This window comes from Bremia lactucae, linkage group LG10, assembly GCF_004359215.1.
Source record: "Bremia lactucae strain SF5 linkage group LG10, whole genome shotgun sequence".
Lineage (NCBI taxonomy): Eukaryota > Oomycota > Peronosporomycetes > Peronosporales > Peronosporaceae > Bremia > Bremia lactucae.
Window position 1 is genome coordinate 4265219 of NC_090619.1, and position 11667 is coordinate 4276885.

General features: G+C 45.7%; 1 protein-coding gene across 1 annotated transcript; it reads left to right on the plus strand.

The window, feature by feature from the left end:
• Positions 1-9089: 9089 nt before the first annotated feature.
• Positions 9090-9432, plus strand: CCR75_002875 (uncharacterized protein; the record flags this gene model as incomplete). Its single annotated transcript, XM_067960972.1, has 2 exons — positions 9090-9178; positions 9225-9432. 2 exons carry the CDS (start codon positions 9090-9092, stop codon positions 9430-9432), a joined length of 297 nt encoding a protein of 98 aa, XP_067818899.1.
• Between the last annotated feature and the right edge of the window lie 2235 nt (positions 9433-11667).

The window sequence follows — 11667 nt, forward strand, 5'->3', positions numbered from 1 at the left end:
ACTATCTACGGTAAATCTACCAAAACATGCAGTGTCGAATGTGGTCAGTGGTAAATATCTGCCCAAGTATATTGACCCGTTTAGTGTATTTCACCGCCCCAAACTTATATTTTATGACCTCGGCCTACTGTCTAAGGTAAATCTACCAAAAAATGTAGTGACGTATGTGGACAGTGATAAATTACTTCCCAAGTATATCGACCCGTTTAGTGTATTTCACCGCCAAGGCAATGCGAACACGATCGAGCTGCCTTGAAAGATGCGTACGCATGCTACGCTCTATGTTGGGCGCCTGCGCCCGTTCCATCAACACGAGCCTTCTTCCGATTCCAGATTACCCGGAACGGTCTAGGGCATCCGCCAGAGCCTTATGTTCTCGGGACAGAGTCTGATTCTCATGAATCAGACGATTCACTCTGTCCTACAAGAAAGAGATCTCCTAATGAGCTGTCGCCAGCTCGTTTTAAAAGGGACTGATGTGTCTTCCTTTCGTTCGCCAGTTGATTAATCGCAATTTGCGCACAATTTCTCATTTAGTCACGAGAAACATTATCAACCGTCTCCGCTAACTCGCGGCGACGGGATCGCTCGTGATCAAGATTCTTCCATTCATAATAAAAGGTTTAATCCAAATCACAATGTTGTTCCGGGTTTGTCAAACGAGGCGAATCCGATTTTTCCTCCCACTCTCCCTCCATTTACGAATTGGATGGTGAGAAGCGCTTTCTTGTTGAAAGCTTCTTGAACCACCGCAGGGCAAAGGGGGTTCGAACGAGTTATGTCCTTCGTTGGCGAGAGTATCCACCCTCGCATGATAGCTGGGAACCTCGTTCCCAACTGATGATGGAATTTCCGGGTCTCACCTGCAGTACAACGAGACCTACCCTCTTCGACAGAAAGTCCATCAGAGAATGAGCGCCTCCCGCGCTCGTAAAAGGATTAGAGGTTTCAATCTCTTGACGCATCTCATAAGAGATGAGCGTCATCGAATGGTGATTTTCAAGGGAATGTGCTTCCTTAAAAGCACCTTAAAACAGCATGGCCATGAGTCCTCCCACGAGAGGCAAGGTATTTTTGCCTCTTTAGACAAACAATGCATCTTATAGCGTGCACCGACTACGATCCGTTTCTCAAACGTTAACGGAAAGCATTTAGCTTGTCCAGCCAAACCTCAAACCTCACGGATTATGTTCTGCACATTTTGTACAAAGGCTGTCCAAGCTTGGAACAAAGGTTTTTCATTCTTTGCCCGTTTGCATGTGAACTATTAATGCTGGAAAAAGGCATCGATGAAGAATTCCGTTTCATCCTCACCAGGATTATGAAGCCTGGATGAGTCGAATAATTGAACATGATATTGATCGTTGGTCATACACTTAGAGGGTAACCAAGGCCTTTTTCAGGAGCGAACCGCAACGTATTGCGCTCCCTCTCCTGTTGGCTCATGTTAGCGCTAACGCTAACTTCTCCCTTAAAACGATTTTTGGAATCACTCCTTTCCTGGTGACGTACACCAACGTCACTTAATCGCCCTTAGTGTCATCATCAGATGACTCGCCACCAAAGAGGTCCGAAGAGTCAACAACCTCGTCATCACCGCTTTGGTACTCACGTTTGAACTCAAACGTTTACGGACTCGACCCCGGGTGATCCGGCGGCCGTCGCTGTCGCCACTGGGTCGGGCAATGACGGTCATTTTGGCCAGTCACCCACAATTGGTGTAGCAGGTGACTTGTCCCCGTCACCTGCAATGTCATCAACAGATGACAAACCCCAGTCACCTCTAATGGGAGGAGGAGGAGACTTCCCCCCCCCCGCGGAAGACGCATTAGCGTCTACTGAAACATTTGCCGTACTGACAGCTACACTGATCCGTGCAGCTGCCATCTTAACGGCCTCACTGCCCACGCGCACAGACTTGTTTGTCGCCATCTTAATTTAGTCAAAATAAATAATGCAAATAAAATCGGTATTTTTATTAAAACCAGTTTTCAATTAAAACCGATATCTTTATTAAAACCAATAATACAAATTACAGGAAAGACTTAATAATCTTCTCGGTGACCCAACATCATCGACATGGACCACATCAAATGGATTCACGCTTTTGCAAGTTCTGGGTGGTAGAAGACCATAATCTTCTTTTCCACCAGGAACCTTGGCACGCTTGCAACCCAAACACGTCGTTCTTAATCGTGCAAATGTAGATTCCATGCTTGGCCAGTACAGGATCGGGCAAATGGTCTTGTATTGTCTCTCATGAGCTTGATGCCTAAGACTCTCATGGTACCAGTGCACCTAGTCCTCGCGAAGCTTCGGTGGGACAGTTACACGCTTGTGGTAGGCTACCAAGGTACACCCGAGCAGAGGTAATGGCTGATAATCGGGGTTGTTGGAGTTCGAAAGATATGAACAGTTGATTGTCTGAATGATTGGGTCTTCATCTTGATGTAGCCGAAGTACCGTACCAAGCATGACACACTGAAGGGCTTCCGTGATTGAGCAGATCTCATCCATCAGTGATGCATCGACTTTTTTCATGTTCTGGAACACAACTGAAACCCCAGGAGCATTGTCCGGTACTCACGGAGAATCTCGACAATCGATTAGCAACTCCAGTTTTATTGTTGAAGATTTGCGCTGGTGTTTGGTATGTGATCCAGAGTAACACGCTAAGGTCTTGAGCTCTTCTATAATAACACCCTCGCTTATGTCCCCTTGCATTCGCATACACGTGGAATGGCTTTTAAGGTCGGGAGAGGAGAGAAGCACTGCCTTTGCAAATGCTTTTTGTATGTTCCGGCACGCCTTAGTGTCTGTAGGAATCCACGTAAAGGGAACATTGTGCTTGTCAAGCGTTGAAGGGCTGCATAACGCTGTCTTAATTGGCACCATAACCCAATAGTAATTGATCATGACTAGAAATCGCCTTAGCTCTTTCTTGTTTCGCGGGACCGCAATCTATTGTATCGCTTGAAACTTTTTTGCTTGCGGTCTGATCCCTTCCGCGTCAGCGTGTTGCCGATATAATTTACCTTCGATCGAACATTATGGCACTTTTTTCGTTCAATGTGACATCTTATTTGTTCAGTCGCTCCAACACCACTCAGAGATGCTCGAGGTGATCGAATTCGTTGCTCGAAAACTCCAAAATATTATCCAGGTATACAAACGACGATATTCAGATTACCAAAAATCTTCTCCACGCATGTCTGATACTCATTAGGTGCGGTAGAATTTCCCATGGGAAGGCGCTTGTATCGGTACTATCCAAAAGAGAGGCAGAAGGCAGTTTGCGGCCTGCTTCGCTCAGCCAACTGCTCGCAGTAGTAGCCCATGTTAGCATCCAAAGTCGTTAAGCACTTTGCTTGTGACCGACGTAGCAGCATCTCGAACAAAACATGAACTATGGCGTAGTCATCGATTGAGTACTCGGCAGTCAATCAGCAGGCGAAGGAAATTGTTCGGCTTCGGCTTCGTCACAAAAAACGCCGAACTGGCCATTTCCGAATCTTGAATCTGTTCTAATACACCGAATGTATTAGACGCTAGATCTCTGCTCTTGCTGCTTTTTCTTGACTGCGAAGAATCGGATATAACTTAGCGTGAACTGGCTTATAATCGGATGATAGTGGTAAGATGTAATCATCAAACCTCATCCGTTCCAGATGACCATCATACAAATGTCGATTCTCCTCTAGCAGCTTCATGTAGCTCATAGATAATTCGGCAGTCCGATGATTTGGAATCAATTCTGTAAGGTCGACAGCCGAATCAGCAAGCTCTTCATATTCTTCTACATGGTCTGTGTCGAGAGTGTCTGACTTGGTGTTATCAATCCGGCTTGAAGACAATGCTCGTCACATTGAGCTGTCTGATCACCAAAGTTAATCGTGATGCTAAGTGCACGGAGCAATTACGACCAATGACCATAGTATTCATGCTGTTTTCCGTCCATTGAAAGCGGTGCGTGATAACTAGATCAGCTTTTAGCTCGGGAGAGCGAAATTGAGCGACGATGGTCCTACTACTCGTCTGATCGTGACCCGTAATTGCAAACATCGTCGTCGATTGTGGCATCACTTAGTACCCATGCTTGGCACTGGCAAGCACAAATGAGTTGTTAGCGATACTTCGTGAGGCACCAGTGCCCAACAGAGAAATAATCTTTCTCATGGCGAAGTCGTACGATAACTCGCAGCAAAGCTATTGGGGCAATGGACTTTTGCCGGACTAGACCAATCAGCTTGCACTCGTCTTCGCTGCTGATGTCGTCTTCTTTTAATATGTTTGGGGTTTTCTCTGGATCATTTTCGACTTCCAGCTACTTGTGCTCCTCGGTTGATCATGAGGTTGAAGCAATCACTTGTATTGTGCGATCTTGTTTTCTGATGCGAGCACCACATATCGCCTCCGTTTGACCTTGGAGTTGGTCTTCCCTCCTTCTTGCTCTTGTACTATTGTCCACTCTTTTGAACATTCTTACCTTCGCTGAGATGTCCTTCGCTGCGACTGTATTTCTCTTTGCGGCCTCTAAAAGGCCTACGCCTTTCTCCTGCAGCAGTTGATTTTGTTTCTCCAGTCGCGAGAAATTAAGCATCACTTTATTCAGTGTATGGTGTGTTACACCTGCAGCTGCAAGCTTGTCTTGCCATGCAATCACAACTACACTTCAGAGAGCTACGCGGACTTCAGCCCTTGAGCTTTCGAATCTTCCTTTGTAGGGTCTCCGCAGGGATGCCATATTTGGCTGGCGATATTATCACCTTATAGGTGACGGAGTCGTCACCATCGTGTCGGCCCATGCTGGATGGGGATTGATTCTGTTCTGTCCGATTTGGAATTGATCAAATAAAATGACAAGGTCTTGGCTAGCAGAGAGCTATCGGCTCCGCAACTCTTGTTCGTAAGGCTTGTGAAGTAGTTGGTAAAAGTAAGAATGAATTAAAAAGGTAGTAAGGCCTACCATACTTAAACTAACGGCTTGATACTACGCCAACTGTCTTGTCAACTTACATCGTCCACCGTCGTCCAATTGTCATGTCCATCCATCATGTGGCATGTGAAACGCTGACCATTCGTCAATAGTGATCATTCTACTTCTATCAAAAACTACTGCTTCAGCCATAAGTTGTGTGCCAGAATCCGCAAGCTTCGCGTTCCATGAATCGTCCACCCAAATGTTTGTACTTTAAGCTGCCCGTGAACAAGTGGTGGATCTACACTATGCAAATATAGAAGCCCTCTTGCGCACCAAATGGAATCCGTATCTGCAGCCTCCACTTATGATTTGTTTTGTTTTTCGCGACAACATCGTGAGCATTAAGTGCGTTGGACTAAGCTGCCCTAGAAAGGGCTTCCAAATCTGGACGCTTCCGTCTGTTCCTACCAGAAGCTGACTTCCTTGGGGGCATGCAACACATTAAAGCGAGCCACGCGTGCATTTTTCACCGACAATACAGAAGTAGCCTTCCTGCAGAAAGGCACCCATAAAGAGCATGTCGCAGGCCGCCCATGCGAGTGGCCGTAGGTATTCGCCAAATAGGTGAACTGAATGACTTTTTGACGTGCAACACAAGTTCGATTTGTAGCATACAGTTTAAGAAGAAGAAATACAGCGAATTCTTTTTGACTTGTTCCCTCCTCGCCAACATGAGATCAATCCTAATCATTCTAGTGTTGTGTGCTGAAAGTATCTATTAAACAAACAACTGGACGATGACACATCCTCTTTCAACAGTGTGCTGATGGAAAGATTTAATATGCAAGCTTTGCTTGGTTCTGATGATTTAGAAAACTTCATATTAGAATGTGGGCGACATGGGCTCAAGAAATGATGAGGGGCTAATTTTGAGCAGTAGGAAGAATGTCTGTTAGGTTGACGCCGCTCAATTTATGTTTACGTTGCGAGGCTTGTTAATAACGACACAATGCTAGGCTTCATTGTATAAGGATCGGGTCCAGCACCAAACCAAGATACGGTCTCCAATTCAAGTTATGGTGGACTGGGGAACGCCACAACTTTTGTAACTGGTCAACTTCTAAAATACTAGTAGCGATAACGCGCCGACTCCTAGATGGAGAGTGTACAAGTTCGGCTGTACATTTGGGCACTTTTAACGACTCGTACTTATGACTCCCCCTTACGAAAAATTGATGAATGAGCGCGACCGCTAGTAATTCTAATGAGCAGAATTCCGTCACAGTATGAGCTAATTTCGTCCATTTTGAACAATGCAATTGACACCACACAAATCATGGTGAAGGAGAAGTAATCAGAGAGGCTATAAATGAGGCGCTAGGGAGGAATCGCTTTGCGTAACTGGGGTGCTGGAAAAAAAGGTGGAAGAAGCAAGAAATTTCCCGATTTAGACGGGAAGGGCCTTTTCATGAATGAACCTCTGTTAATAACCCAGGGGTCATTAAATATTACTTTGCAGTCGGTAAAATTTGAAAGGCGACATGAGATGAGATTTCTTTTGTTCGTCGTACATCATCCATAACAAGGGTTGGCGAAGCATACATCTTGGCTGCAAGCAGGAAAAGCATGTATAATGGCAAATTTCCGACATGAAAGGCATTTGAATGTTGGCACATTCGCATTGAATACCCGAACAAGAAGATTTTTTCTGTACGACAAAGAGCTCGGGTAAATTGTATTCATATGATTAAACACAGTACAATTTATTGTATTACGAGCGATTAAGGTGCATACTATCAGTCATGGCATCATTGCTTCACGTTTGGTGGATAAGAAAATGACAATCATGATTATGGTACTTCGCCTCATCATGATGGCTGGTCTCTCGTCTTGACTTCTCCAAGTCCGGCCACTATCAGACACATCAACATCATCATCAGCATAACCCTTCATTTTGTTGATGTTGCCGATGTTCGTCGTCACCTTCAACTTGTTTGTGAAATGATCATTAATAATTTCGTTGCTAAGACAAATGGGCAGCGCTCTCATTAACCGTTGCTGCGCTAACCAGCGCACACGACGATACTGCATTCGTTGATGTTGCTGTCTCCATATTGTGAGCCATGAGAGAAGTTTGGATGTGCAATAATGCGCCATCATCCATCCTCATGAGCTCGTTGTCCGCATTACTATGAGGTGACGGCAACGGTGTCGACTCATTGTAGTCGACAATGAGCGACGGATCAACATCCTCACTGTTAAAACGGAATGGATCCTTAAGCCCTATTAACGCGGCAGCAGCAGTAGCTGTTGTCATTTTGACTAAGACATTGGACGCTGCCGGCGTATTAACGCGGCGCGTGACTTAATGCGAGGCTGAGTGGGCGTCTTCGCAGACGACCCACCAACGTGGCCCCTTTTAGGTGACATCTTTGGCGCCGTGTATATGAACACAGGTCGCTAGAGTGATTGAGTGAACTATCGGCGCGTAAAGCTGCTTGCAGTTCCTTCTTCCTCTTTGACGAATTTGAAATGTAAATTTGTTCTTTAAGGGGGGACGGTGTAACGGGTTAATGTTGCCCTAATGTCACACAGTCCCCGTTAAGAATACTTGGTGTACTTAAGGGGATGGTCAATTACTAATTAAATAAATTTGATCCAGCACTCGGGTGTGGCTCACATTTGTGACCAACCCTTGTCGATGTAATGAACATAGCTGCATTCACATTTGAAAGGATGACGCCTAGCGTCATCAGTTACGCGAGGCATCAAGAAAGATACGCTCGCAGTACATATTAGTTTTATCTATAGAGATGACATTTTTGATTGGTAAAAATACGTATTTATATTCAATGCGATTACATATAAATTAGTCTGTAAACTACTGTCTACTTAGTTAATGCGCACGAGGAGCCGGATTACCGCTTCCATGACGACACTTTACTAGTGTACTTAGTACCTAGTGCGTTGGGTGAGGTCGCTAACGTACCTCACTGCACGCAAGAGAAGCTCGTTTCCCGCTTCCTCACTGTGCTAGGGTGTGTGTCTTAGTATAGCGTGGCCGCATAACGACGTGCCCGCCTACAGTAGAAATGCACATCTTAAGAGATGGCATCTATTCATTCGATTATAAAAAAATTCTTACATGGTCACTGTCCTTGGCCTTATGCCTCCTTCTCATTGTCCTCTGTAATCTTGAGCTTGAGTGATGTCTTGCCTCATCGTAATGTGTACATATACTCAGGCCGCAACACGAATAGATCATCCTGGCCGGTATGCTGCTGACTCCAGTCATTTTTTCTAATAGGGTGTTCTGAAAGCAAGAACAGTAACAATACAAAACATGGCAAATGCTTCACATCGGCCATATCGACGTCTCTGATTGGATCTTTGACAACTTTCATAAATTCGTCCAGAAAAATAGGCTACGAAACCTTGTGATGCTGAACTTCATTTTATCTGTAACGAGTTAAAGTTGTTTTAATGTTACACAGTCCCCGTTAAGAACATTTGTTGTACTTAATGGGATGGTCAATTACTTTGCGACCAACCCTTGAGTATGTGGTGCACATAGGTGCATTTACATTAGGAGGGATGACGCCTAGCGTCATCCGTTACGCGAGGTAACTAGAAAGATACGCTCGCAATACTTATTAGTTTTATCTACAGAGATGAAATTTTCTATTGGTAAAAATAGGTATTTATCTTTAACTGCTAACAAAAATAAAACCGTCGGTGACAATCGAAGCGAGTGGTACCGTGCAATGGACGCAGAAAACCAAAACAGAAACAGCAACGGTATCTTTGTGAGTCGCACTGCCAACGAGACGTAAGGCTATCAAATTGAAATGGGTTAACAAGAGAAATACACATGCATATGGTACTCTCAACAAATACAAAGCTCGACTTGATGCTGCACATTTAAGTCAGCGACATGAAAAGGACTACACGGATGCGCTGTGTGAATGAACGCAAGCTTCGAAGGCCTAATTTGACAATTAATCCACATTTTTTATCCGCGTCGGCTTCATACAAGGTAAGGCCGCCACATGTCTGTTCGTCAGGACGACAATGAGCTCATGTCAGTTCTCGACTATGTTGACGACATATTGCCTTTTGCGACCCGGCATGGTAAGTTTTAAAAACTGCTGCTGAAAGTGAATAGGGCATGAATAATTCTGCCGATGCAAATAACTTACTCGAGTTGAAGCTACAATGGTCGACGAATGGCGATGAGCTACGCGTCAGCCAGCACAAGTACGTGTTCAGTGTTTTGGAGTGCTTTATTTTGATCAATGGTCAGTCATTTCCGAAACCTATGGAACGACGTTGCGCACTCGTCGGGCACAAGTGAAGTTAATTCACGTCCTAGTATCAAATTTCTGCTCGGTTTGGCTGTTATCAGTCGCCCGGGCATTGTAACATCTGTGCGCATACCACCCCAGGAGACTGAGAATCCAACGGAGATTGTCAAGCAGCTTCAGTTCAAGCAGGAATTAATTTTTTTGTAATGCGGCTTTTTCGATGGAAAGCGAGTCGCGGTCTGCAACTGGCTTCACAAATGGAAACTTCGTTGAATGGGTTCGAAGAACAATCGATGATCACACTGTCATTTGGTCAGTTTACATTGCGCTATGAAGTGGCGTCCAAGAGTGTATTGGGATCCAGATGGCATTACAAGACATTGAAAGTAAGAGGGATGAAATATTGGTGTAAATGATGATCAAGGCGCTCAATATTTGGCGCCGAACAAGGCCGTGACGCAACGCTCACGTCACATTGACACCAAGTATCATTAGATGCGAGAGCAAGGGGCTACGCTTATCACTGATGTCCCCTGCATCAAAATGGCCTCGTTTAAACGGGCCAAAAGCGTCACACCTTGAGCGCGCTTTTCTGGACGCGCATAATTATTATGGCGTCTTTATGACATGGAGGAATCGCTTGGGCGTATTTTCCCGATCCCGGTCGTGTTGCGTTAAAATAAAACGCCCGACCAACACGAGGCAAAGTTCTTGCGCCGCATTCATCCGCATTCCGAAGCGATTAAACAGCGGTCGCAACAATTTATTTCGCCCGCTTGCGTGTGAAAGAAATAATAAGCCGTACTGTACCCCCCTGTTTCTTCTCACAACGTTACTTCAGCAAGTCCATTTGAGATTAGCGAAGATGCCTCAGCTGGTGCTCATTTTCATAGGCAGCCACCAAGCCGGGCACATCACACGTAGAGTATCGATCGGTTCTCAAGAGTCAAAAGCCTTCGAATAACCTCTCCATTGGACGAGGATCTGATAACTTTGCCTCACGGAGCGGTGGGCAAGCAACCTTCCAACAAGGAAGCGCTGATTTCCACCCGCATCCATCAGAGTAGTCGGCGCCCGAAAGGATTGGCGATCTCGTACACCTACTCGCGGCTGCCTTATCTTCGTCCGTTCAGTCGCAGGCGTTAAGCGCTGCTGAACGAAGTATTGCAGATCTCGAGGGTCAAGTCTCGCTACTGACCTCGGATCTTTTTGATGGCCGAGCGAAGGCTGAAGACTCGCTTGGACCTTTTTTAACGGATAATGCTGAGGGATCTGCGTTACTCGCGTGATGTTCCTCGCTCTCCGAGTCCTGTTCGCGGTTTGAGGAGTCGGTCGGCTGATATTTTTTCGCCTTCTCCGTCTCCTTCACCCAAACGACGCTCGACTCACGGTCGGCGTCACTATCGGTCTCCTAAGAAGGATGGGGACATATGACATTATTTGGGTATACATACCGTTTCAGACGACCCACGTAAAATACGGGATGCTTCTTCATATAGGGGGGAAGGGTGAGACTATAATTTAAGTCTTCAATTTCTTCTACGACCATAAAGGACCCAATGAAACGCGGCAACAACTTTGTAGTACCTCCAGGTAGTACATAAATTGCATTTTTAGGTAGGTTAGCAGTACTTAATAGTACTCTTTCACCCACTATAAATCGTTCATTATTTTTGCGACCATTTCGGTCTGCTATTTTTTTTGCTTGTCCTGTACGCTTGCCATTGCGTCACGGACATTTTGTGTGATGGCTTATCGCTCATCCACAAAGCGTTGAGCCTCGCTTACGCTTTGACATCAAACTCGCCTATGATACCGCCGAGAGGTCGGTCATAAGGCGTAGTTTTATTGACCACTGCTAGACTGGCAGGGTCACTAGGACAAGTTTCTGTCGTTGAGATGATACCCTCGCGGGTCATCGTCCTATTAACGAAACTCTGGTTCTTTTTCGCACCGAGCATAGTGAGGGGCCCTCCCCCACTAAGACTCGGGCTGCGCATGGCGCAGTCCGTAAATATAAAACGGTGTCTCACCCGTGCTGGCGTGGATACTGTTATTTACAGCGAACTCCACAAAGGGTATTTGCTTGCTCCACTCTTTTGAAGTGCTATAGTGCGTAAGACATACGCCACGACCCGATTGGCACGTTCTGTTTGGCCACCGGTCTGGGGATGATCTGCAGTCGACATGTGAAGCTTGCTACCTAGCAGTTCGAACACATCGCCAAAACCCAGACGTAAAACGTGGATCCCGATCCGATACTATGGACTCGAGCATCCCGTGTAGTCGGTAAACATGATCCAGGAACAAGAGAGCTGCCTCCTTGCCTGTGATCGATGTCTTACATGGTGCTAAATGCACCATTTTGCTCAGTCTGTCTACAAAGACGACTAGCCCTGTCCGACCCTTATGATCGGGCGGCATGCCAAACATGAAGTCCAG